At 42.4% G+C, this 26,464-nt stretch overlaps 3 protein-coding genes across 6 annotated transcripts in view; 1 reads left to right on the top strand and 2 right to left on the bottom strand.

The window, feature by feature from the left end:
• The window catches only part of agap3 (ArfGAP with GTPase domain, ankyrin repeat and PH domain 3), a 131,993-nt gene extending 123,192 nt beyond the window's left edge, over positions 1-8,801 (top strand). For all 3 annotated transcript variants that reach the window (XM_030402379.1, XM_030402380.1, XM_030402378.1), the window contains exons 17-18: positions 3,442-3,697; positions 4,957-8,801. In XM_030402379.1, the coding sequence (XP_030258239.1) occupies positions 3,442-3,697; positions 4,957-5,187 (487 nt within the window). In that variant the 3' untranslated portion in view covers positions 5,188-8,801. The remainder of the gene's footprint in view (positions 1-3,441; positions 3,698-4,956) is intronic.
• A 5,588-nt stretch (positions 8,802-14,389) lies between these two features.
• On the bottom strand, positions 14,390-16,946 carry gbx1 (gastrulation brain homeobox 1). The gene is made up of 2 exons (XM_030401971.1): positions 16,132-16,946; positions 14,390-15,498 (listed from the first exon to the last, which is right to left on the bottom strand). The coding sequence occupies exons 1-2, from the start codon at positions 16,580-16,582 to the stop codon at positions 14,984-14,986; spliced, it is 966 nt and encodes a 321-aa protein (XP_030257831.1). The 5' UTR covers positions 16,583-16,946; the 3' UTR covers positions 14,390-14,983.
• Positions 16,947-18,846: 1,900 nt separating this feature from the next.
• Positions 18,847-24,657, bottom strand: asb10 (ankyrin repeat and SOCS box containing 10). Of its 2 annotated transcripts, none has more exons than XM_030401981.1 (5): positions 24,202-24,657; positions 22,766-23,033; positions 21,164-21,668; positions 20,533-20,646; positions 18,847-19,621 (listed from the first exon to the last, which is right to left on the bottom strand). In XM_030401981.1, exons 1-5 carry the CDS (start codon positions 24,524-24,526, stop codon positions 19,436-19,438), a joined length of 1,398 nt encoding a protein of 465 aa, XP_030257841.1. In that variant the 5' UTR covers positions 24,527-24,657; the 3' UTR covers positions 18,847-19,435. The 2 variants fall into 2 exon arrangements, with proteins under 2 accessions (XP_030257841.1, XP_030257842.1); XM_030401982.1 differs by lacking the exon at positions 24,202-24,657 and adding an exon at positions 23,272-24,176.
• Positions 24,658-26,464: the final 1,807 nt, after the last annotated feature.

Raw genomic sequence — 26,464 nt, 5'->3', positions numbered from 1 at the left:
GTTTTTCTATTTCAAACAAAAGACAGAGGCGGGATTACCATTCCACTTCCTTTCACACTCTGTCTTTCAAGTGGCAGTGGTTAAGGATTTTTTTTTTTTTTTCAAAAAACCACTGCTTCGCCGCTTTTTGCTTCTTCTTTTTTTTCCTTCTTCTTCTCTCTCTCTTAAAGTCGACCTGTGTAAAGAGAACTGTGGTTGAATTGAGAGCTCAGCATCAGCAGCGAGTGTGTGGCCTTTTCTCCTCGCAGGTCCTCGGGGCTGATTTCGTAGCCGAGGATAACAAAGTGTCCTCAGGGCTCCTTTCTGAGATGTTGACGTCTTCTTAATGGCTCTCCTCAGCCTTTTTGTTTCACGTCTTGGTGCTAACTTTCTGCCTCATTTAGCTCATATCAATTCACTGGGCTCTACAGATTCAGCATCTCATTCATGATCTGGCTTGTCTGAAACAAACTTTGGACAACAGCTCTACAGTTTTTAACCACGCTCAGATTCTTGTTTAAAGTTGTAGATTGTTTTTTTGATTTTTTTTTGTTGTTGTTGTTGTTGCCTTGAGGATCACAGCTGCTTGTAGAGTTTTCTGACATACTTCTTTCCCTCTTGTATTCAAAAAGTTCACCGGAAATAAGAGGGGAGGGCGGGACGGCCCCTTCCTGTTCCGAGCAGTCCGCCGGCTCTAAGGCCAATTGATTTGCTAACAGGCTTGTCCGCACATAATGACTGAGTAGGGATTGATGGAGGTCTTACACCATAAAACTCTGAGCCACTGCAATTGCCTGCCATTAGGGCTGTATTGTTGCCCACATAATACCTTCATCCTAAAGAAAAGATTTTCTTATGGTTTAGTGGGGTAAAGGACTCTCTCCTCTGCATTTTCTCTGCGGTCTAAACAGAAATGCGGCCACATGCTTATAGGCGCAATAGCTTCAAGACTATTTTAACATATGGGTTGGGCTGCTTTTACGAGCTCCTGGTGGTGTTTTGCAGTTAATCATTCTGTGCTTGGTCTCTGATAAAGACATGTACCTCTTCCATCACATCCTTAACTCCTGTAGTTTGGGCCGGTGCCAGGCTCCTCTGTGCAAGACAGACTGCTCCGTGAAGTGAGCCTGGCAGCTGACATATGAGTCTGAAAATGGCTGCTGTCTGTGGTAAGTTGGCAGCCCTGACACCTAGCCGCTAAGGTCGTAATAAAGGAGAGTGACTAATGTTGAAGCGGTTACTATTGTTAAAACTGCTACTGTAAGTGAAAATGCGGGGATATACTCCGGGTCGGTTCAAACAAATTACAAAAGAGAGTACTTTCTCTAGTGGATAGTTTCTGGTTTAATTCAAGCAGGTTTTGAGGATCTAGAATAACCAGGGTGTTGATTCATGGTTCATGTTACCGTTTTTTTAAAGGAAAAGGCAGGTAAAATGCTCTGTTTTGCTTGTTCTTAACACATCCCATTAACAGACCAAACCAACCATGAGTAGCCAAAGCTCGATGTAGCTAATTCTGTGCCTTAGTCAGACCCTCACTGTTGTCCAAAAACTATTAAAAACACATCAGTGAGTCAACCTGTTGGACTGAGTCACAGGTCCCGTCATTATGGAGAACCTGGGCATTGTTTTTTTTATCTAAGTTAAACCCACAAGCAACGTTCTGCTGCTGTAAACTCACTAAGCCACCAAATGTGTATTCATCCGCAGCTAAAAACAGTCTCCATAAAACGTTTGAAGAAATCACTAACCTATCGAGATTGATCCCCCCGTGCTGGCTGCGTAACTTTACAGAAAAAAATGCCTGGGTGCTGTTGTTCTTAACACACAGTGCGCAAGCCGTGCTTTATTCATCTCTTGCGAATAATCTGAAATGTGATTGCTTCCAAGGTCGATACAGCAGTACGATAATGGTATTGAATGACCTCAAACAATTTTTCTGACCTCAATATTACCTATTGTGTTTATATAAATAACATTTTAGCAAACGTGACGCTAGAAGTTTTCCTGACCATTATAAAACTTCAAACTTTATTTTATATAACTTTTACTTGAGATTGTGGTTGTCTACTTTTATTTTTTGTTTATTTTTTATACGTTTAAAAAAAATCACATTCAAATTTCATCGTCTGAATATGAGCAATTAAAAGTTCAAATTCAGCATAACTCTGCTATGGTATTATCATTATATCAGTGGCATAAAATGGCCTCAAAATGAAAATAATGTTGTTTATTGCGAGTATATCTGCGACAATAAAGTAGTGAACCATGACAGGCCTAGTATAAATAGTATTTCTGTTATTTTGGTGAACTACCCCTTTAATATAATATGTATTGTGTGGACGTGATGTTCCGTTGCTCATCTAAAAGGTTGATTTTGGTAATTAAGTTGTATTGTCTGAGCTCGTTGTCACTGTGATTGTGATGAAATAGAACTGAAGTGAATTAGATTGTCAGTTTCTACTCGCTGCTGGGCCTCGGCCCGTTGATAGCGAGTCCCACGAGGGTCTTGTCACTCCAGCCGGCGTCGGCGATTCAACTTATCCGCGCAAAACCTTCTCCTCTCTGTCAGTCACCCGCAAATCCAAACAACGGCCTCTTTCTGCTCCCCTTATCACACGGGCTGACAGGGTCACGAGGTTAGTGCCACACTGGGCATGCTCAGTCATTCACATATTGATATTGATTTTTTTTTTTCTTTTCTTATTTGGACGGTTTGTATGTGGGCAGAGAATGAAACGGGGGGTCAAGATGTAGAGCAATAGATAGAATTCTGGCCCGGCGATAGAGGATGGAGCCTTCCCTTGGTCTCTATTCTCTGCCACAGGCTGCCGGAGTGAAGGAGCCCCGCGTCCCACCGTCCCTCTCTGGCTGCCATTCAGCCCCATCGATCTGACTCAGGGCCCAGCCACCCCAAGGGAGACCGGGGCTCGGAGACACACTGCCTCTTTTGTGGAGGGGATCCACCGGTTCAGACTGACAGCCGACAGCGCTGATAAAAATACATCCCCCTCCTTCCTGTATTGTCCGCAGCAGACATGCTGTTCAAGATGTGTAACCTTTAGAAAGCTGGCCAGGCTCTAACCGTCTTGCTGTCGACCGTAATCACTAGAAAGTGGAATATTGCCCAGAGCGTCATACCCTTTGGCATTCTCTCATCTCTGCAGCCAATCTCACTGTATTATTTCCCACTGTGATAGTGGAGGCTAGTGGCTTTCCTGGACTCTAATAATTTTGAAATGTCACTTTACACCAGTGAGTCTCTTAGGCCAATTACTGTAATGCTTCCCTTGTGTGTCTACATTCTACATTTTCACACAGCTCTGTCTTCAAATCGCTGCCTCTGAAATATGAGTTATGCACTAAGAAACTTCTTAACTTACGTGCTAAATTGCTCGTAACATGTTCACCGCGTTTCACCCCGCCTGACCTGTAGCGTCCCTGTCATTTCCTTCTCCCCAGGGAGGAGAAGGAGCGCTGGATCCGAGCCAAATACGAGCAGAAGCTGTTTCTGGTGGGACTGCCCCAGTCGGACGTGCCCCTGGGGCAGCAGCTCCTGCGGGCGGTGGTGGAGGACGACCTGAGGTTGGTGGTGGTGCTGCTGGCCCACGGCACCAAGGAGGAGGTTAACGAGACCTACGGGGACGGAGACGGACGCACAGCTCTGCACCTCTCCTGCGCGATGGCCAACGTGGTCATCACACAGCTGCTCATCTGGGTGAGTCGGGCCGAACATTGTTTTTGTACGCGTAAAGTGTTCGGGCAAGTTAAAGCTTCTGTTTGTAAGATAGTTGATTAGTGGTCCCCAAGCTTCAGTATATGATGAGTGTTTAAAGCATCAGCAACACCATCTTACAAACAGGAGTTTTAATTAGGAGGTTAAGTGTGAAGGGAAATCTTTCCAAACAACAAGGTCTTTAATCCTTTAAACCCTGCCAGATGTGTCAGGGTTTTATTACAAGTCCCCTCCCAGACACCAAGTGTCTAAAAATGTTTATGATTTGGATTTCAGTGTTAGCTGTTTTTTTGTTTTTTTGTTTTTCTTCCTGCAAGTTTTATTTAAAAGGTTCAGTTCCCTCAGGGAAATTCCTCTGGGAATCAGTAATTGCCTACAAACTCCACACAACTAACTAAAGTAACCAAATCAATTGTCTCAGCTACAGTTAATACTTGATTATACACTTCTTTCCAAGAAACACCTAACAGCCTACAGACCCATAAAATAAAGTGGAATATTGATTTCCCAACATGGTGATTTCACTGCTATTTAAAACCCCTCTCATCACTGATTCAAATAAATTCTAGGGGAGAAATGCTGAATCCAAGTTATTTTCTTGGCCCAGACCTGTAGTTTATTTTGAGGAAAAAACACATTTTGAGTGTGGAAGTGTGAGGTTGCTAAAACTACAAATTTCAAAGAGAGCTTCTGGAATGGTAGCTACAACTGTGAAAATACTTTTTTAGGACAGCTGACAAAGCAAACAGAGCAGATCTCAGCACCGGTCATTCAGAAAGGGGACAGGAGGGGTTCAAAGTACTTTTGCAAATAAAATGCAATAGAATAAGTAAAACATAAGCAAAGTAGCACATGTTATTTAAAACGGCATGGTAGAAATCTTTTTATTTAAAAAAAAAAAGATATCTCGGATAATTTAAAATAATCCTGAGAACCTGCTGTAAAACAAACTGCTGTAGTCTATGTTTAAACCAATTATAAGCTTTAATATCTGTTTTAATGGAGTATTGGGACAAGAATATCCAGAATAATACTGTAAACCTGATATTGTCAAATACTGTCAAACCACTTCAGTGGAAAAAATGCAGAAAACTCAAATGAGCTTCTAACTGTGCACTGAGCAGGAAAATAGTTCAACTATATTTACATCACAGTGCCTGAAAATGTCTGGCAATTTCCCCTAAAATATGTCAAATCTTGTTCCTGACCTGTCTTTTCTTACCTGTCGCGTTCTTCCGCAGTACGGTGTGGACGTGAAGAGTCGAGATGCTCGTGGCCAGACCCCGCTGTCCTACGCTCGGCGGGCCGGCAGCCAGGAGTGCGCGGACATCTTACTTCAGCACGGTTGCCCCAACGACACGGGCAGCCTGACGTCCGTGGCCACGCCCAACATGGGCCGCCGCAACCCCAATCCCAACATCAACAACAACAACGCCCAGTGCGAGCTCAACCGCAGCATCAGCATCATGTAGGAGCCGGAGAGAGCAGACGAACGCGCAAAACCCCCGAACCCGCCGCCCCCGTCTCTTCCTAGTCTGTTTCACACTGTGTAACCAGAGAGATATCAGGAGGGATGGACTCATTGTTGATATTCCACTACGCCGGAAAGAAGAAGAAGTGGGTGTTTGGGGGTTCGGACATTGTACATTGTTTTATATTATTATTTGTTTCTTGTTTTGTTTGTTGAATTCATTCAATCTTGGTCTGGAATGATCATGATCAGCTTTAAGCTTTTTTTTTTTTTTTGGTTTTTGTTTTTTAAGCGTCAACCAAACAAATGACTTACTTTGGCATTCATACCTACCCTACGAAAAGCATTTCCTTAATGCTTGAACATTTCCTTTTATGTCTTCCCCCCTTCGCGACGCGAGCTGATTTTATAATGAACGCGAATGAGAAACTTCCCTCAAATTTTCCAAGCCGAGGCGTAATAACATAAAACTGTGAGGAATAGTTTTACAAGTGACAAAACAATGATGTGGGAAAGAAACTAAATCTTCCATGATATCAGTGGCTGTTACAGCTTTAGTAATGATGCATGTCTCCAACACAGCTATCAAACTCTTGACATATTATTCATATACAAAGGCAAAGCAATTACGGTTGAAGAGTCCAAATGATTTAGATACTTAATTCACAGGAAAATGGGTTTGGATCATCATAAAGGAGTTGATTGCACAATTCCTTTTTCGGGTGAAAGTGAGTCATTTCCTTTTTGCCACCCTTATCGTGATCCTCCAGTAAAAGTGTCCGTGACTATAACGGAATTAAGGGGCTTAATGTTTTATGACCATTGAGCCACATGGTTTTGTGAGCGTGCCTCTTCAATCAGAATTCATTCAGATTCAAAGGTTTTGATTGAAACAGAGAAATTGTACCATTATGATGTCTTTGTTGGAGTAATCCTCCGATTGACCAGATTGTCTCGATAATTGTTTGACCCAGATTTCACACAATTTTCAAAACCAGGAGCGTACTGGAATATATCTCTTCACCCTCCCTCGGCCAAAAGCTGTACAATTGGTACTCTTGAGAGTATTTTTCCTCTTTTGTTGCTGTGAAATACAAATATGGTGCTGTGAGTGTGTGTGTGCGCGTGTGTGTGTGCATCCATACATAACTGTGTGCTTTGTACGTCTTCGTCTTTAACCGTGTGCAGCAGCAGAGAGCGCCTGGGCATTTCTGTTCATTCACAATGGAGAAAGGACACTGGAGAGAAGAGACACCTTCAGTGAATATTTTGGGACGTAACTGTGTTTCAATGTACAGACATCTGTAAAAAAAACAAAGTAGTTCTTGTTCCTTCACCTCGTTCCTTATAAGAACTGACTCTTTTAGGGTTTTAAAGAAACAACCTTTTCCTTGAACCTCCCCCATCCTGAGAACCTGTCAGTCTAAAAGCAGGGCGATAACAGAATACGCGACATTTAGGGATTAAGATGAGCGAGGCAGCTCATTAGAGGGAACATTATTGGTTTTGACTCTCTTTGCATTAACACAAATGTACAGTATTCCTCAGACATAATAAGCCAATTCATTCATAGTAAGAGGGACTTGGTCAAGAAGTGAATTCAGGTGGAGTTGGCACAATGTCTACAGTGTTTTATCCCTTTTACTCAACTGCCATTTTTAAAGGTTTTAAACCGTTTTATTTTTTATGAGTTTACAAAGGCAGGATGTATATGTTTACAGAGCAAGTTTTTAACTTGGTACCTTTATATCTTCACGATTCTGTTGTTGCTTTACAGTATTTCTGTTGCCAGAGCCCGCAGTGAATGAATATGTGGTCGAAAGAGGATGTTTGTGAATCCAGGAGAGGAGCTAGTGATATTGTAGGGGAGTAGTTTGACATTTTTGGAAATATTTGCTTTCTTGATCGGAGGTTTTGATCAGATGAAGGATACCACTCTCATCTCTGAGTGTTTAGTACAGAGCAGGAGACAGGAAGTGATAAGCTTAGCCTAGCAAACAGCTAACTCCCTGTAAACTACAAGTTGTTATTTTTTAAATTTATGTTTTTCTGTGAATTAAACAATAGCATGTAATTTATACCACTGGGGATCTTCCAAATCAAAATTAAAAGGACACGATTTATGTTTTAAAGTTTTATTCACCCTACATTTAGTCAACTCCCGTCCTCACTCTCGGAGTCTCTTATAGCAACAGGCAGCCAAATGAAACACACTTTTAACTAAAATTACTGATTTTGTGAGGCTTGAAGTTTGTTGGAAACGTTTGAGATGATGTCAGTACTCAATATACAGCAAAAGTCAAGTTTAAAAAAAAAATTTGAATCCAGAAATGTTACATCTGTATGATTAGGGTTACCTGAGCAGTTAGCCTGGTGTGGAAATGTTACATATTTAAACCTCCATTTTATTGATATTCAGGCCATTTTAGAGGACTGAAATATAATCACTTTTTAAGTTAGTACAGAGAACATGTTGGAAAAATTAAGGACAAAGGGTTGTAGTTGTTTTTAGAGGTTTTAATTTGGAAATGTCATGCGCATATCATGTCTTTATGTACAGAGCTGGAGCCAGGAGGTGATTAGCCTAGCCTAGCAAATCGTTCGATTGGTTAGCAAAAAGTTTTACCAGCTAACTCCCTCTTAAAACACAAATTGTCATTTCTCCATTTCTGTTTTTGTATGAATCAAACAAACAGGATATATTATGTTGATTTATTATCTAATTTCGGCAAAACCACACCACCGCCGCTAACATTACATCATGGCAACTAGGATGGGTAGGCGACTTTTTCGCTTGCTAACCCTGTCTCTTTAAACTTTGCATGCAGGTGTGAGAGTGGTATCAGTCTTCTTATCTAACACTCAGCAAGAAAGCAAATGGACAGTTTTTCTCAAAATGTTGAACAATTTCAACGAAGACATCCCAGAACCGGCCAAAAATTCAACCAGATACCTTCAAAGTTACGTGTACTGTACCCTGGTACTGGCCTTATTTTCCGATTTCTACTTGACTTCTGCAACTTATTTCAATAAGTCCACTCAGTGTCCGAGGGGATTATTGAGAGGAGTTTTAATGTGTATAGTGACTACCTGCACCCTCATTGACATTCTGTAGATGCTGAAGAAACGAAACACTAGAAAACCTGCCTGTTTTTTCTCCCCAAACACAACGTAAAGTGTACATATTAGCTTAATGCTTTTATCTGAAGACGAGCTCCTCCTAGAGAAACGTACTAAACTGGTTTTAGGTCAGCAGTCCCCTTGACCCACAAACCATATTTTGATAAGTTGTTTTTGTTTTTTGTTTTGTTTCTCTTTAGGCATATTTTTAAGGTACTTCCGTTTGGTCTCAACATTAACCGACCATCTTTGGTACTTGTGTATAATGATGTACATTTGACATATTTATAATGCAGTATGTAAATATCTTTTTTGTTTCATTTTTTTGTTCAAGTTAATTCTCCTATTGTAATTCCTTTTACGTTCAGAACGTGAAACAAAGCAAAAGCTAAAGAGTAACATGTTGTATGCTTGGATGCTTGGCTGACTGTTGACCTATTAATAAACACTCAAATAAAATGATGTAGCCTTCCCTGAATTTAGGGAAAATCGACACATTTGTCTCGTGTACGTGTTCATTCGTCATCCATCACGCCTCCTGTCGCCTCTGTACACGTTTGGCCAGTGCTTACCTTGTGAGGTGAGACTCTTTCAAATTAAAAGTCTCACTGTCACTTCGACGAGCCATTTCATGTTTCCTCCCTTTTTGCGTGTTTCCGTCATCAAACGTCACGGAGAAATTCAATATCACCAGAACAGACTCTGTCCTGTTAATGTGTCAGGGATCACTCGACCAAGCCTGTCTCGAGGTAAGTAAAGCGACCTCTCCACTTCCTGCTTGTGGGACCCCCCCACAGTCGCTGAAAGAGGATTAAGATAAAGAGCCGGGCTTAGTGTCAGGCAGCACAACACCGTGGGGAAAAGTGAAAGGTCTCAGTGTTCAGAGAAGTCAAGCCCTCACTAATCCACTTCTTATTTCCTGCTAATCTTGTCTCAGCATATCTTCATCCCCTTCCTCTCCCTGTTGGCCGGCATTGTTTGCGCTTTATCACCTGGTTTCTCTTTAGTGCTTCCTCTTCCTCCCTCTGCGCCAGAGTGACATGGAGCCACAATGCACCGAGTCACGCTTAAAGGCCCTGAAAACGTATTTAATTGATCGGCTTCCATACTGGTGGTAACGGGGTCCTGCGTGAGCACACTGTCCTCTTTTTGGTTATTTCACATTAAATATTTCTGTCTTTTTGTTTTTTTTCCCCTCAGCTTTTCTCACTATTTTGAAGTGGCCAGGGCTGATTTTGAGAAATGGGATGGCATGTATCACACAAATCAGGATTGCGCAACATTTAACTAGAATTTGATGACAGTTGATTGGTTGTCTGGTGAACGTCAACCACACATCAAGCATCGGATGCAGACCTGTTGAAGTAGATTAGCTGACTTTATGACTTAGAAATATCTTTCTAACTTTGACTGTTGATTATTTTCATCATGAATAATGCTAAAGATAAAGACTGAAACACACAGTGTGTACTTTATGCCAGTAGGGGTCTCTAAATCAAAACAGAAGAAAAGTAGTGTGGGATCGTGGGAGTTGTAGTCTTCATTGTTAAACAAACACCGTCTCAAATGAAATGTTCATGGACAGGGTAGTGTTCCATTCCTTCTACGTTTAGTTTCGTTCTCCGACTTCCATCGACAGTCGCTGACTCTCTCCCGGTGGTTATAGCGACAGGCGAACAAATGAAAATGTACGGTTGCACATACCCTGAATTACATATTTCTCCGGGTGTGAGCATTGTTGGCAACATTTAGGACGCCACAAAATATACAACAAAGGTCTTGTCACTTCCAGGTGATTAGCCTAGCCTAGCAAACAGTATGTCAGGTTTAGCAAAAAAAGTTACACCAGCTAACTACCCACAAACTGCCATTTTTATGTGTCTCTTTTTGTATTCATTGAACAAACATGTTTTGACAACATAACGCTTTTGAGGCGCTTGTAGGCATATTTTTGAACTTGACAGAGAGAGAGGGGCTAATTGTTCTGACTCTCTCCTGGAAGTTATAGCAAAAAGCAACCAAATGAAACATTACCTTAAATAAGATTGCAGACTTCTTTCATTCTGAACATTTAAAATCAGTGAACAACAAAATATATAACAAAGGAGAATGTGACATGACAAATGTAAGTCCAATTTTTGCTCACCTTTTAGCTCTATTTTTGGTCTCCACCACCTCCGGAGGGACATACCTGGCTGTTTAGCTGCTTAATGCTCCACTATGTTCACCAGCGAAGTCCCTAACTTTCTCAGTCTGCTGTGTGGTGATAGGACAGTGTCATACGGTGAGTTTTTAGAGCTTTCTTTTCTGCTGGAAACCTAGAAAATGTGTGGGCAGAAAACCAAAACAATGCTTAAAACGAGAGCTCCAAAGGTTCAGGTCTGAGGGGAACTGCAGCGTCGGGTGATAATTCTCTACAAACAACCTCTTTCACGTAAACCTTTAAATGTGATCCACTGTTGATTGTTGAACTTTAGTTCTGCTGTCAAACATTTCATGGGACTTTAAATGTCAGAATCTTACCACCGTGCTTAAATGAACCCAAACTGACTCCTACTTGTACCACATATCTTGAGTTAAAAAAAAAACACCACAAGAACGTGTCCTGTAATTTATTACCGCGCCTCACGCCCTGGCAGACCTCGGCCACTTGTGTTTGTTGCACTGAGACTGGAGCGCTTGCTTGCACTGCTGTGTGTTTTGATATTTCATCAGGGCATGCTAAACAGTGAGGAGGGCTCTCTGCCGCCCACCTCTTCTCAGACAAATTGCCTCCAAGATTGCAGAGGTGGGTCTGAGGCTGATGGATGGGTACACAAAGACCTGACGAGACCATATTTGCAAACATTAAATCCATATTTCCATAACATGTAGGAGCTGCTTGGCCACAGGCCACTTTAACAGCCTGTTTAGCAGGCAGTCTGTGAGAGGTGCCATGCCTGCAACATAAATGTTGCTTTAAGGTGGTTTGTCCTACATGTGTGTCTGTCATGATAAGTTTCTTCCTCCTCCCTTCAACCCTTTTAACCTCTTTAACCAGTAATTATATCCACTCCTCTCCTTCCTACTCCTCCCCTAAGACCTGAACATCCATTCATCAATTTCAGCTCCATCATGTCTGACCAGTACATCCGTGTTGCACCCTGCCCTCCCCGGCTGCCCCAAACTCGTGTCTCCATCCTCATCTCCATCTCTGCTAATCAGTGGATTTCAGCTCATCCATCCTTCTCTTTCTCTTCCTCTTTCCTGCTGCCAACCTGGCTGTTTCATACCCACCATGCCATCTTCCTCCTCACCCTCTTCTTCCCCCCCCCCCTCTGTCTTACATAAACGCTCTGTTCCCATCGCTCTCTCTCTCTCTCTCTCTCTCTCTCTCCCCCGTTCTCCCCTTCTCTCCTTCCCTCGCTCTTCCTCTCCCCTTCCCCGTTGGCTTTTGCCTGCATTTCTGTTAATTTGCCTGAGAATGCATTAGCTGTAATGAAGGCTGAGGGCCGAGGGAATCCTCCAGGGTTCCATTAATCATCCCCCCTCAGACAGGCAACCTTGATTACAAGTGGCAAGAAATTCATTAGAGCCGGGCCTCTGACAACTCTTATCTCCGCCACTAGATCTGACTCATTAGGCAGCCAAATTAAAGCTATGATGGCCCTGATGAAACTCATCGCTTGTTTATCTTGTGCGATTTGATGCATCTGCCCATACATCACTGTAGCCACGACCGTCCGGACCCTCCCATGAAGTCAGGGGCCTCCAGTCGGCGTTGAGCAGCCTGCACTCACACAACCAGCAAGTAATGATTTCCCCTCTCTTCCCTCTCTCTCTCTCTCTCTCTCTCTCTCTCTCTCTCTCTCTCTCTCTCTCTCTCCAGGTGGGGAGTGTAGAAATGGTTTAATGTATTTGCTGGAGAGAACTTCTTGATATTTCAATTTGTGATTCAAGGGGCAGAATGACAGAATGACACAGATACTGTCTGCAGATGTAGCCTTTAATCGAATAGGGGTACATAAAGGAATAACACATTTGCAAATAAAAAGCGAGGAGAAATTCATTTTTGAGTGTTTTGAATTAAAAAAAAGAGAGAGAGAGATCCTACGAGATGTGACGGGTAATTATTCTTATCCTGCACACACCAGCGGAGAAAAAAAAACCTCTCCTCACAGCATCCTGATGATAACACCCATCATGAACTTAGCGTCTGAGCTGTGTCACACGGCTCCTCGTCGTCACCTCCTCCACCAACCGCGCGGCTCATGGGCACCGAAATAGCCCGCTGCACTCTGGCACGGCGTCGTGGAATTGACCGCCTATATTAGTCAGCTCTTGGGACCATAATAAAAACTTCCACTGCCTCCCCCATCTCACACGACCTCATCACTCCTTGAATCCCCATCCAAGTGTCACAGTCTTGATGTATGAGGTGGACGGTGGAATAAAACTTTACTACTCATGGATTGCCCAGGTCATGATATGTCTATTTGTGCTCTGAGGTCAAAAGTGAGATATAAAAAAGCATGTTTGAGTGTGTGTGCATCCACGAGCGGGATCATAATCTGCTTTCCTGCTGCACTGAAGAAGGTTTAGTAAAACACTCTCATCTTTGAAAAAAAGAAACTACATATTTGGGGTGAAAAACTGATTAAGAAAAGGGGCTGACTAATTCCATGAAATATTAATTATGAAGAATCTCGCCCTGTCATCAAACTTCAACAGGTTAAACACGGCTCGAGGCTCGAGTCTATTTTGGAAACATCTTTTTTAAAATCACTTTTTCTCATCCGAGCTGAAGTGAAATTATTCCAACATGAGCCTTTTCTGGAGACACTTCAGAGAAACCATGTATATGAAAGTTTGCATAAAACATCGAGCCTGGTTTTCCCCCTTTTCCTGTAACGGGATATAGTTATGTGGCCAGACATTATTTTAGTTGCAGATTATTTAAAAATAGTGCAGCTCTGTTAATTCTTACGTTGCCATGTAAGTTTTCCATGTTGGGTCTGAGTGAGCGGGCAGCTGCATTTAGTGCTAATGTCACTATAGAGAGAAAAAAAAAAACCTATATAAAATGATTAAATGTATTATGTAAAGGCTTTTTATTCCTGTCTTGTTTGGAAGCCTCTTTCACAGTCGTGTTAAAACCCACAAAACATTCTCATTTTGGATCATTCAAACCTCATTACAATACACTTTTATTTCTTAAGAATTCTCAACAGGTATCTGGATATTTTTTGGAGTAAATATCAAACCTCTCTAGAAAAATGACATTATTCAAGAAAAGCCTTGTATTTATCGTGTGACATGCAACAGACGCATTGTCTCTTTAGCTGGATTTTAATCCTTTTATTAATTTTATTTTTGGGGGGCGGGGATTTCTTTTTACAGGAGAGTCAGCTTTTAATTGTTTTGTTTTTTTTTTACCAAAAATAATAAATGTCCATGTGTCACATTAGTGAAGGCTGCACTTCTGTTTGGTTTCCCTCCCTGCAGTGACTGATGGATAAGTTCATTACAGGGTGTTGAATGTCTCCAGTTTAATGGGGATCAATCAGTCCACTTGAGACACCATGGCTTCCTAAAGAGGAATCAATCACTGCCGCTATTAAAAAAGAAGGAAAGAAAAAAAAAGACCTACCATTTACAGTTAATGTTTTATAACAATAATGATGATAATAATTTGTGACTTGAATTCACAAACGTGTCAAAGAACTGAAACTGAAACTTGCCAGAGTGCAACGCTGATGCTCTGAAACGCCCACCGGTTTTTAAGCGAAAGCCTTCATGATTTCAGAAATTGGGCAAAAATGTTATCATGAAATTGAGAATGATTTCTTGCAGATAAATAAAACGTGATGATTTTTATATTAAACATGATAAATATTATTTTTTTTTTAAATAGCCTCCTGACTGCACTCTCAGGGAACGCTTGTTATATCAGATGAATCGCTATATTTAAACACTTTAGGCCACATTTCTCATTTATAGCGAAAAAAAAAAAAAAACATCCTGGAGATTGTTTCCCTTTCGCCCGCCGTGTGAACACTGCTCCTCTGCTCCCTGAACAATAACGATTCAGTGTGGATTCCAACTTTTTCGTATAAAGCGATTTATTAGGTCAATATACTTTACAGGTGTCCCTTGTTTGGTCATTATTTCCTTCACATCTTTTTCTTTCTTTTTTTTTTCTTCTTTATTTTTTGCACAAATAGCTGTCAAAGGTGGGATCCTACAGCCGCCAAACAAACAAAAAAAAAATGTAAAAAAAAAATAATAATAAAATTGTCTTTTACATGCAAATGTGGTCAACAAATCGTACGAAAAACACAAAAACGAAAGAATTCACCAAATGAGGACATGCACGTGACCCAACAGAACAGTTTGGCCCTACATATAAATACTTAAAAAATCTTTACAGTCTCATCTCATAGTGCCCATTTGTACCAATTGTTTGTTTTTTTTAACCCATTTATATTTACATATTCACAGGACAATAAATAAAAATGACAGCGTATTGCCAAATACTTGATCTTCCTCTCCACTCAGTCTCACCTCTCAAAGACAAAATAATCGAATCCATCCTGTTTTTTTTGTGCTTCATGCGTTCGACAAGATCAGCGGAACATAGAGTCAATGTAAGTGTTTCTTTTATTAGTAGTATTTGTGTGTTTTTTTTTCTCTCTCTCTCATGGCCTGGTCCCTTGCTCTATTTGTTGGTGCTGACTCCTCACAGCGAACCTGTTGACGTGCACCGGGATGGGGACCACAATTTTGGGGTTTCTCACCGGTTCTCCTGACCGGTTGTTCACGTTGCCGGCCTTGATCCGTTTCCATTTGGCCCTGCGGTTCTGAAACCAGATCTTCACCTGCACCTCGCTCAGTTTGAGTGCGTGCGCGATCTGCGAGCGTTCGGTCAGGGAAAGGTACTTTTTACAGTGAAACTCCTTTTCGAGCTCGAGCAGCTGCTCGCTGGTAAAAGCTGTTCGTCTCCTCCGGCTCTTCCCCGCCGAGCCGCCGGTCGGCAGCGCCTCCTGCGAGCCGGTTTTTAGTTTGCTCTTCTGGGACAGGGAGCCACAGTTGTTCCCGTCCGAGAAACTTTCGTTCTCGCTGTCCGCGGAGCTGTCCTCCCGGTCGCTGCACGCCGTGTCCGCCGATTTTAGGTCCAGCTTCTCGTCGTCCGAGCTGTACAGTTTGGTCTCGCCTTAAAATGTGGAGAAGAGAAACAAACACACTTCATGAGTCCTGTGTGCCCAAAAAAGGGACCATTACGCAATGTCTCACAACACTACACATCAGTCATTCTCTCTCTCTCTCTGTCTCTCTCTCTCTCTGGTAAAGTTAATAGCGAAGAAACAAGTGCTGACAGTGTGTCACACGAGTAGAAACACTGACTGACCTCATGTCGGGCCTTACAACTGTGGACACTGAGTTGTTCTCTTAAGTTTTTTTTACGCGTCTAACTGTTTTGGGCAACTTAATTCAGCTTACAAAATCACTTCTACGAAAGTATTATGAAAATGTGGCTCAGCATTTGTTAGTGATTCAACAATTCAGAAATAATTTCAATGGCTTGTCTTTGACATTCTTTAGCTCAAATATAATCAGGTGGCATCCCCGAGAATTTCGACCATAGCACATGTTGCGTTATTAATATTTCGTCGGCAAAAGTGAGTGCAAGGTGGCTTCTGCTATCGATCTGAGAGCATTTCTGACACCAAACGCAACCAATCTCTACTTTAAGCCGTTTTTACGCACGGTGGCCACTTTATTACGCAGCAGCCTTGAGTTGTGGATTTGACAAAATGCCGTGAAAAAGTAACGAGGCCTGGCTCACCTGATATCGTCTGAAAAGTTTCCGAGAAGTTGAGCAGATCGGAGCCCTTGTCCCGGCTGTGCAGCTCCTCGGAGTGCGGGCTCTCCTGCCTCCTCGCTCCGGGATCGGCGGCGCTCAGGCGCGGACCCGGGAGCTCCTGTGGCGGGTAGAAACTGTCCGGAGGGTCGGAGAAACTCGGCATCGTCGTGGTGAGCGCCACCATGGACGGCACCCCCTGTCCCAAACTGGCACAGAACGTGTTCGTGAGGCGTCCCGCGAAAGAAGCCAAAGGTGCGAGCGGAGGTATACCAGACGATAGAGGCGAGTGGGATAAAGCTTGTGGGATAACCAAAGGTCTGTACGGCATGAACATGGGGTAGCCCGTGTAGAGCAGGTGTCCCGGTCTGGGCTGAGGGGTCCCTATGAGGGAATCGATTGAGAACGCCGTCCCCTGGCCTCCTGGTCTCTGCATCTTCGCAGGCAAAAACACTTTTTTTAAATTTAATTTTGGGTGGAAAACTTGGAAAAGCAGGTGTCTCCTCTCTCCTCTCTCCTCTCCTCCTCCTCCGCAAAACAAAAAAAACCAAACAAACAAAAAAAACTTTCAGTGCAAAGACGACTTGGCGAATTGAAAGTAGATCCCCTGCCTCTGCGTTGTCATCCCGCACTGGAGTGGACGGGGTTTATTTCTCTCCGGATCGCTTCCCCTCTGTAAGCGTCAGTCAAGCCGGGTCGCTTTTGTTGTGTGCCCCGCCGCTACCTTTTTCCCTCTTCTTATTTGTCACACACTGAGACATAAACACACGCTCTCTCTCTCTCTCTATCTACCTCTCCCCTCTCCTGCAACTCCTCCCCTCCGTGCAGCCTTGTGTGTGTGTGTGTGTGTGTGTGTGTGTTTGAGCGCAGAGAGAGAGCGAGAGGGCGAGAGCGCATTGGTTATCATCTGCAATACAAGAGGAATGAAAAGGGGGTGTTTCCCTGGGGGCTCATCCATCTTCCTCAAATTACGCTTCATTTCCTTATTCAGCCTCTGACTTTTTGGCCGTCTTGAGAGGCGGTAGTTTCCCAGTGGAGACCGAATAGACGGGTCGCCCCCCCCCCCTCTTCTCCTCCTCTACCCCTCTCTCTTCAAGCCCTCCTCCCCTTTTGCCAGGTTCACCACTGACTGCAAAACGGTGCGAGAGAGACTGCTCCGGTCCTTCCCCTTCTATAATCGTTGACCACACCAACCCAATCAGCTATTATTAATTTTGATTGATGATAAGTAATTACTCTGGATGCAAAAGGGGGGGCAGCGTAAAACAACGGCGGCTTTTGTCGGAATATTAGGGCCGATGGGCATCAGAGTCAGGAGGGAGGAGGAGAGGCAGATGTTTTCTGCGCTCTCTGTCCCATTCACCGCGGCCCCGAAAAAACAAAAGCAGGGGGAAAAAAGAAGAAGTGCCGCAACAATTGTTCCCCGGAGAGAGATCCTCTGCGCGTAAATTGGAGTCAGATACAGAAAAAAGACGCTCTGCGCAGAGGTCAACAGCAGACACACAGGGGCCAAAGTCAAATATGTTTGAACTCGATTGATTTTAAAAAAACAGACACACACACATCTGAATAATAAACTTTAACGTCAATGCATGAAAGGTTGTTTTTTTAAAAAAAAAATTAAATGACGCACACATTTATTATATATATATAGGCCTATATATATATAGATAGATAGATAGTTTTTGCTCTGCGCTTTTGGAGCTGTAATTCATCCCTGATCAAAAATGCATGAGAAGATAAGAGAAGAGAAGAGGAAAAAAAATCTCACTGTTCTCTTTTCTTTAAGCACTGGTTTAATCGCAGATCATTTCACCTTTTAAATGGCAATGGGAACTGATGATGATTAGCCCTATTGAGTCCTGGATGCCCGGGCTCTCCAACTGGTCGTCTGATTGCAAAGAGGACATAAACATATCACCACCGACTCTGATTAGCGGTGGAGGGCCAGGCCAGGCTAATTCTTATAATTGCATGTGACTTCAGCAGCACCTCTCTCTGATCTATTGAAACCATTTGTCGTCGAGGCTCCTCTCCCCCCTCTGTCTCTCTCTGCTGATGTGACACAGCCCCTTCACACACTCTTTATTCTTTAAAAACAACGAATCATTGGGAGTTTACGTTCTGACAGCATGTTTCTTTATTCGCATCTATTTTAATTCACGGCTTTGTTTTACATAAAAGTCTGAATACAGGCCTCATACAAAATGTCTGGCGACACAGTCCATATTTTACTTGTCCCAAGAGGTGATTTAAAAACTGTCACTGTTGTCTCTTTTTTTTAAAAAAAATGTAATGTAAAATGATAAAATAAGTCAGCAGATAATTGTCGTTTTTTGCCTCCGAGTTAACTTTTTTCCCCCCGCAAATGACTGAACTTACTGAATCAGATGACCAAGTTAAAGGCGAATAATCGAATGTGTGAATGTTTTTGATTAACGAACAAATACCAACGTGTTTAATGTAGTTGTCATTTGTTTTGTTCTGCGTACCTTTGTAAATACAATTTTAAAAAATCTGTTTTCTTAAATGTTTTTTTCTTTTTTTATATTGTTTATTTTATACTTTCTTTTTATTCACTTGCTTTTTTTTATGTCTTATCACCACTTGTCTTATTCTACCAAACTACCAGCGAAAGCACGAGGGAAAAAAATAAAAATGAGAAGATGTCAGAAAAAAAGGAAGTAATTCAAAAGAATGTTTGGATTTCACAGCCACGGTGGGTTGTTTTATTTTATATCAAGCGTATTTTTTTAAACAAAACGCCTAATTACAATCATATCGGTGGGAATAATTATGTATGCAAATACTTTATGGCAGTCCTCAGTGTGCCACACATCCTCACTCTGCGCATTAAACATCAAACTACAATGCAAATCATTATGTGTAAAAAATACAAAGCACCTGAGCATCTTTACTATCAAGTGCAGAAGTAAAAAAAACCAAAAAAAAACCCAATAATAATAATAATGTGAACATACAATTAATAGAATATAAAACACACAATTAGATACCTGTTCTCATTCTTTATCAACTCTAGTCTATAGCTCCCTCTTGTGGTGAAACGTCAAACATGTGCTGCAAAGATTGATCTGTAATCAGAGTGTCAGAGAACAAGCAGCTGATTCTTCCTCATAAAAAAAGCCTATTTAAAAATATGTGGAGAGCTAAGATAGTGCTACAGTTGATGTCACTGTTTTTAATCATGATCTGAACTGTTATAATATTATGAACAGCCGCTCCTTTCTCACACAGTGAGCAGCACTCACTCTCCACACTAACACCCGTCTCAGTGGATGTAGCCTCTGAACTCCAGCAGCAGGTAGTCCTTGATGAAGGTGGGCAGGCCCAGTTTGGGGACCACCTTGTGTACGCGGCCGTCCAGGAAGGTCCTGAGCCTGCAGCGTGCCAAGTGCTGCAGGGAGCGAGGAGTCATCGCCAGAGAGAAGATCGACTGGTAGAACTCTTTGTGCTCCTGGGTGGATGAAAGCACGGATAGACATGAGATCACTTGCTATAGCGCTCGTGATATTTGTCTCATTTCACAGCCAATCATAGTGGTGTTCTGACATCAATAAGCTGTAATAATTAAGTAAACATTGAGTTTGTAATTATATGTAGTATAAGCTACGGCCTGCTGTAGATATTATCATCCTACAAAAACTGAATATTGCCCAGGACAGCTTTAAACATGCGGCACAATATGCAGATGACATTACATCGTTTTCTACATTTTAAATTATTCATATAATCATCATAATGTTTTTGTAAATTGACTCTGTATTTAAAAGCCGTATCTCAGAGTTTCTTCTGCTACTCAATATATGCGGTGGGTCACCTCAAGTTTAAGAGCTGTTAAACTATCAGCATTAAATCAATTGGCATTGATTTTAGTGGAGTTTTTATGGCAGGGCTTTCCAAAGTGTGGCATGTGGTACCATAACGACGAGAAAAATATGCTTCTTTTTTTTCTGGAGGTAAAAATGCTCTGAATTTGTAGGATCTGTAATTATTGATAATTTTTTATAATGTGAGTACAGAGTGCCGAGTGAGTCTTTGTGCAAGAAGTCAGTCATTTAAAGGAACTTGGGATCCTGATGCAATTTCTTTTTTTTAGCTTGACACACAGTACAGTACAATAGGTGTTAAATAAATAAATATCAATCATGCCTTTTCTATGTTCTCGCTGATGTCTAGACAATGTGCCCTAAACATGCCAAATCTGGCCATGAAATTAAAGAAGAGAGAGAAGATACCACTTAAACAAATAGATAGATAAATAAAAGACAATAAAAGATATTTGGCACGATAGAAAAAAAAACATTTATCATGAAACACCCACTGTGGTTGAACCATAATCACAATTCCATTATTTAAAGAGCTTGCCTTGAACACCTCCGGTGACACAGACTCCACCCAGGTGTCTGTGACTTTGAGGTGACTGTAGGCGTTCAGAAGAACCTCGATGGTGCGTGGAGACTCGGAGCAGTGCTTAATGACCTAAAGGAAAACGCCACAACACCGAGCAAAGAGACAGCATCCATGTAATCGTCATCTAAGTTCCTGAGCGAGCTTGTGACTGCATAGAACTGAAGAAATAAAGTAATTAAACACTTGTGAAATGAACAGATTGGTCTTCCCTCCAGGGGTTTAACTGGAAATTATGCAATTAGTGCTAATTAATCTCCTATTAACACTTGCCTAATTAGGAACCAGGCATTTTGTCTAGTGCACGTGGGTTCACTGATAGTTGTAGTCTGTTTCCCGCAGAGAGTGCAACACTTCATGTTGTGTCATGAAATGGGAATGATGTGAATGTGAAGTTGTGAGGTCTGGAAGGAACAGTTTAGTGTTTCAAGACTCCTTTAGAGGTGTTGCATGTGCAGCCCTTGCTAATTACGCAGAATGAGCCACCTTGATAAGTAATTGGTTCATGCTGCAAATACAATATACTTCTAGAAACCAATCTGGAATGCTGTTTTATCCAGTTTTATCTGAAATGAATCTGATTTCCTACCATGGGCAGAGCTCCAGGCCACACCCGAATAGAACCATGGTTGAGCAGAGCGCGGACAATCCTCTCGGGCTGATGGGAAATCTTGAAGCACACCACCTTCAGGATGTTGTGCATGGGAGCTTCGCCGCCGTAGTCCATGTCGTTAACGCAGGCACCTTTAGCCAGCAGCAGATCCACTAAGTCTGGATTTGCGTTCTTACAGGCCATGTGCAAGGGACTGTTCCTGTCCTGGTCCGTCGTGTGGACGTCGGCCCCCGCCCCCAGCAGGGTCTGGCACACCTTGAAGTAACGCTGAAGTTCCTGCAGCTCCTGGCGTTGAGTACAAGCAGCGTTCAGGGGCGTGAGACCCTCATCGTTCTGTCTGTCCACAGCAGCTCCGTAGCGCAGGTAGAGTTCGGTGTGGTCTGGGAGGCCGTTCTTGGCTGCCACGTGTAAGGGAGTGTCATTTTCATCCATGGAGCGACCGTTGATTGCTGCACCGAACTGAAGGAGATACTTAGCACATCTGCAAGATAGAATTAAAGAAGCCTAATTTGTACCGAAGTTAGGAAGGTATTTGCCATTTAAAACTGGCAATAGACAACTTTTTTACATTTATTGCACACTGTAATGGCTGTCGAAAAATAATTTCCTCCCTGTATAGATTTGTTCCTGTTTAACCTTGTTTTCCCTTTTGCTATTCAGTCCGTCACCGAGCCCAATTATTTCTGAAGTAACAAAGTCTAAATTACGGGACAAAAAAAGTGTGTCTGTCATTGCGCAACCAAAGCGGGCATGGGCATTGTTTTTTTCAGCCGCAAACCCCAGGTAACAGCGGAACAACTGGCATAACTGTGGAAACTCGAAGAAGAAAAAGAACCCCGCTGATGGACGAGGCAAAGAAAATGAAGCTGAGGTAAAACAAGAGTGAACAGACGGGCAGTTTTCCTTTGGATGGTAGCCAGGCTGCTGTGTTTGCGCCAGCAGTAAAACCGCAGGGAAAGGCTAAGAGGCATAATGTTGAAAAGTTGTTCGACACAATAACTTCTAGAAAAGGGGATATCCTAATATAAAAGGTTAGACTGGGTACCTATTTTTTTAAGTGGGCTTAAATGGGTTTTCTATTCTGACCACTGTAATATAAGCAGCATTTTTGGCTATCCATTACTTTCTCTGGCTGCCCGCTAGTTTTAATGCACTCTCATCAGGAGCTGCAGGTGTCAGATTGAGACTAAATCTTGAAATAAAAAAAAAATTACACAATGCTTCTCTGACAAATAAGTTCAGTTCAATAGCAATAAATACAGCCTTGCTCATTTCAATCCAAGTCAAGGACGGCTAATGTTAGCTAATGTTAGAAAGTTTTTTAAAAAGTTGAGTTAAATTGTGGTATAACTGAAATAACTGATTGAATTCACTGACTTGTTGATTTTGCTCGTGTGCTCCTGTCATACAAGCAAATGTTTTAGCATTTACCCACAGTGCCTGCTAAATATCAAGTCATGAGCCACTTTTCAAGTCGGCCGAGCTATTTTCAAAATCTCTCTACATACCCTCTGGAAAACCCTTGGTTAAGAATCGCTGCATTAAATGAATCACTTAATTCACTTCTGATTTACTCACTCTAGGGATTCGGAGCTTGTGCAAAAGTGCAAAGGCATAAGGCCCTCTTCGGAGACAGCATTGGCATCAGCACCGTGCATGAGCAGCAGCTTGGTACACTCCGACTGGCAGTTCTCACAGGACTCGTGCAGGGCGGTGGAGCCTCCAGGTGCCAGGTCTACATTGGCCCCACGCTGCAGCAGGAGCCTCAGGCAGTCCGTGAAGCCTCGGCCGGCTGTGATGTGAAGCGGTGTGGTCAACTCCTGCTCATAACTCAGTGACCACAGTCCTACCAGCAGGGGAGCACATTTGGCATAGTGTCAACTTTGAGCTCAACCAGTAGGATCATAAAAAATCAGCAGTCATGTCAGATATAAGTCATACCAGAGTGGGTTTGCTGTCAATTGTAACCATTTTCAAAGTACAAGTGGTTGCATGACAACTCAATAATACTATATAAAAGACTGTGATACCCCGATGAGTAAGACAGTAACTTTTATATAAAATCAAAGTTCTGATAAACCTACTCAGGCATCTGTAGTTAAATCTGAAGTTCTTCCATTCTTCTACATTGCTGGTGTCATAAATGGCATCAATGAGGTAGTCGTACTCGTCGTCGTCCACGATGCTGAGAACCGTTAGCTCATCCCCAACAAGTAGAGAGTTCCAAAACTGCAGGACACAACCTGTGGCTTTGGCCGTGGCGATCACGTCCTGGCGGTACGTCTTTGGTTTGCGCCATTTAATCTTAGGTGCTACATAAGCCATGCTGGAACTTAATAGATTGTTTTATCAAAGGGTTGGTCTCTCCTGAAGGAAATAAGCACTTATGTAGGTTGTTTGTGCAGACAGTTCTATTTCAGGGTGGTGTGATGTGATATTTTGGTTGACCTGGGGAACTTCGCCAGCGCATTGGTTGGAGCCAGTGACTGGTGTGTTACATGTCACCTGCCCACTGATTCAGCAAATCCACTAAGTCAATGGACAACAATTTTTTGCATTCAGTGAAATTAGGAGAAGACAAACTGAGTGATTATTGCAACAGTTTGTATTACACAGGCCCATTAGCAGTGTTATGTATTCAACCCAAATTGTAACGTTGATTTCAAGGGCATCAGAGTGCTTCTTTGGTCTTTAGTAAGAGGTCACGATTGAATTCAGATTATGTGGTGGACATATGATGGCCTCTATAAATACTTCCACGTGCTCTGGTTCTATAAATACTCACTGTGTCTCTAAACACATGTACCAGTTACATACTGCTCATATATTAACATCAATTTAAAGCAGTGACTTACTTTCTCTTTTACACAGACGCACAGGTCATTTTCACATCTTCTGTTAAAAAAAGTACTTAATCTTTTATGCTAACTCCCAGGAAATTAAATAAAGCTGCATAGCTGTGTAAAATGACATGAATTCCTGAATTAATTCCTAATGAAGACAGATCTTCCTACCGTCCCCTGTGGCGACCCAGCGCATGTCCCCTCCTTGTGGCTCAATGATGAGGCTTGCAGTGGACCCTTTGGGAAAGAGGCGCTGCAGGACCTCCAGGTCTCCTGTGTATAGGGCGTTGTGGACGACCAGATCATGGCAGACAGCTGCTGGCAGGGCAGTGCTGGACCTCAGTGGCGCCCTGTCCCTGGCCTCCTTTTTCAGCATATAGCTATTGAGGTGTTGGGAGGCCAGCTGCCTCTTGTACTTGTATCTCTCCAGCATGTCCTCATCACGTTCGAGAGAGCGTAAGGCCGTGGATGTGAAGACAAAGCTGCCTCGCGACATGCTGAATGGCTTGCCTTTCACGGAGAAAAGTGGTTGCGTGAGATGTGTATGATTAAGCAAAGGAGATGTCTAAGAGGGGCCTGTCTCTCTGTTTCTGTTTTTGTTTGCCTCTCTCTGGCTAATGTCCACTATGTGCCTGCCGGCTGTTCACAGGGTTGGTTCACAGAGTTGTTTTGATATTCGGTATGAGACCCTCCCTGCAGTGTGACAAGTAATGCTATTTTTATGTCTCACATGCAGCCACTCGAGCCTCTCCTGTTTGCCTTCAGCAAAGTCACAGTCGTGAAGCGTCTCTGTCAGGCTGCACGGATCAAATGAGTTGAATAAACTCATGTAGTAACAATACATGTTGTTCTAGGGGTGATGGAACATGTTTTTCTTTTTGTCTTTTTTGTTTTTTTAAATACACAGTATCTTATTAGACTAAACGTCCTTTAAAAAATATATGTCGTTTTACATTTACACATTTTAAGGTTCAGCACATACAAGTAATACTCATTCCAGAGTATATTGTGTTTCTACCGCTTTCACTCTAAAAGTTATGGGCACGAGAAGTGTAAGTAAAGGGTCAGGTCACTGGATTTTAAACCTTTAACATTAACATTACCATTCTCAGCAGGGTTTTCACTGCAAAACTCAAGAGTACATTAAAAATCAACAGCTGACTTAAAGGTCAATTGTGTAGGATTTAGTGGTAAGGTCGCAAGAACAACATACCCTTCACCTCACCCTTCCCTACACTTAAAACCATGACTGTAAATAATGATGGATGACATGACAGCTCAGCAAGAGAGAGGCCAAAAGTGCTGATTGCCCCCTGGTGGTTAGCTACAGTATAGGTCAAAAGTCCGCCTTCTCCATGTTGGCCAAACAAAAAGTCACACACTAAATCAATATTCCCAAAAATGATTTCTGTAATTTTTATATGACAGTGAAGGAGGAAGTCAGGTGCAAGTTAAGAGCGATAGGTCCACTTAGGGAGGAGGTTGGGGATGGATCAATGGGCCAAACCAGCACAGAAATTTCACCAAGGAGGACATTGTTCATTTCACATGTGAAACTTAAAGCCTTAATCTAACCAAACAGTGAGCTTACAACAAAAATCCGGTATGTCTGTCGCTGGTACATTGTTTTGGGAATTAAGTTTTTGGGAAGTGAATGGCAGTCTACCTACCTAGTTATTTAGGTATGAGGATTTGTTGGACATCTTTGGTAGTTCCTAGCACATCGATGTATCAACCTGCTCACGGCTCCACGGCTCAATACCATGGCTCCACTGCTTGATCACTTCTTGCAGGCCCTGGCTCCAAACAACGTCATCAGCCCAAGATGTATCGTTACTCGTATCAGGGATATTTTGGCTTCATTTTTGTGTCGTGGGAGAAAGAGAACAAGCGCTGTCCATTTTTATGCGCTACTTTACGTCTCTAGAGCTAGTGTGCGGTTCGTCTGTTCTGGGCTACCGTAGAAACATGGCGGTCCAACATGGTGAACTTCATTAGAGGACCTGCTCCCTCTCTACATAGAAAAGGCTCATTCTAAGTTATTGGAAACATAATTATAAATATTTTTCCTATTTCTGCACCTGGACCTTTAAACATTTCAACAACTTTTAAGGTCAAATTTTGCTCGACTTTTTCCTCAAATGAAGAGCAAATAAGAATGCACTATTTGTAAGCTCCTGTGAGTGTGTGTTTGCAAAATGTCTTTTTCAGCTATTTTTTTATTTTATTCAAGAGCCTTAATGGATTTTATGTATCCACATGGCTCCCTCCATTAGAACATTAGGCTGAATGACTGGCAACCGCTGTGTCACTCTGCCCCACGTGTAGTGTTCTGATGGCGGAGGGGACGGCGCATAATTAAGCCTGCTAAGCCTACTCGCTAAGCTTCTGACAAACATCTCTTTTGACTGATGGGCCACCATTTTCCAGAGCT

This window comes from Sparus aurata, chromosome 21, assembly GCF_900880675.1.
Source record: "Sparus aurata chromosome 21, fSpaAur1.1, whole genome shotgun sequence".
In the NCBI taxonomy this organism is placed as follows: Eukaryota; Metazoa; Chordata; class Actinopteri; order Spariformes; family Sparidae; genus Sparus; species Sparus aurata.
This window is presented reverse-complemented; position numbering and strand designations above follow the sequence as displayed.

Excerpts from the sequence above, each read along its gene's own strand:
- asb10 (XM_030401981.1), bottom strand. The coding sequence starts at position 24,526 with ATGTCGCGAGGCAGCTTTGTCTTCACATCCACGGCCTTACGCTCTCTC. Across the intron at positions 23,034-24,201 it reads CTGGGTCGCCACAGGGGACG|GACTGTGGTCACTGAGTTAT; the intron begins GTAGGAAGATCT and ends CCCTGCTGGTAG. Across the intron at positions 21,669-22,765 it reads ACAAGCTCCGAATCCCTAGA|ATGTGCTAAGTATCTCCTTC; the intron begins GTGAGTAAATCA and ends TCTATCTTGCAG.
- gbx1 (XM_030401971.1), bottom strand. The coding sequence starts at position 16,582 with ATGCAGAGACCAGGAGGCCAGGGGACGGCGTTCTCAATCGATTCCCTC. Across the intron at positions 15,499-16,131 it reads AACTTTTCAGACGATATCAG|GCGAGACCAAACTGTACAGC; the intron begins GTGAGCCAGGCC and ends CCACATTTTAAG.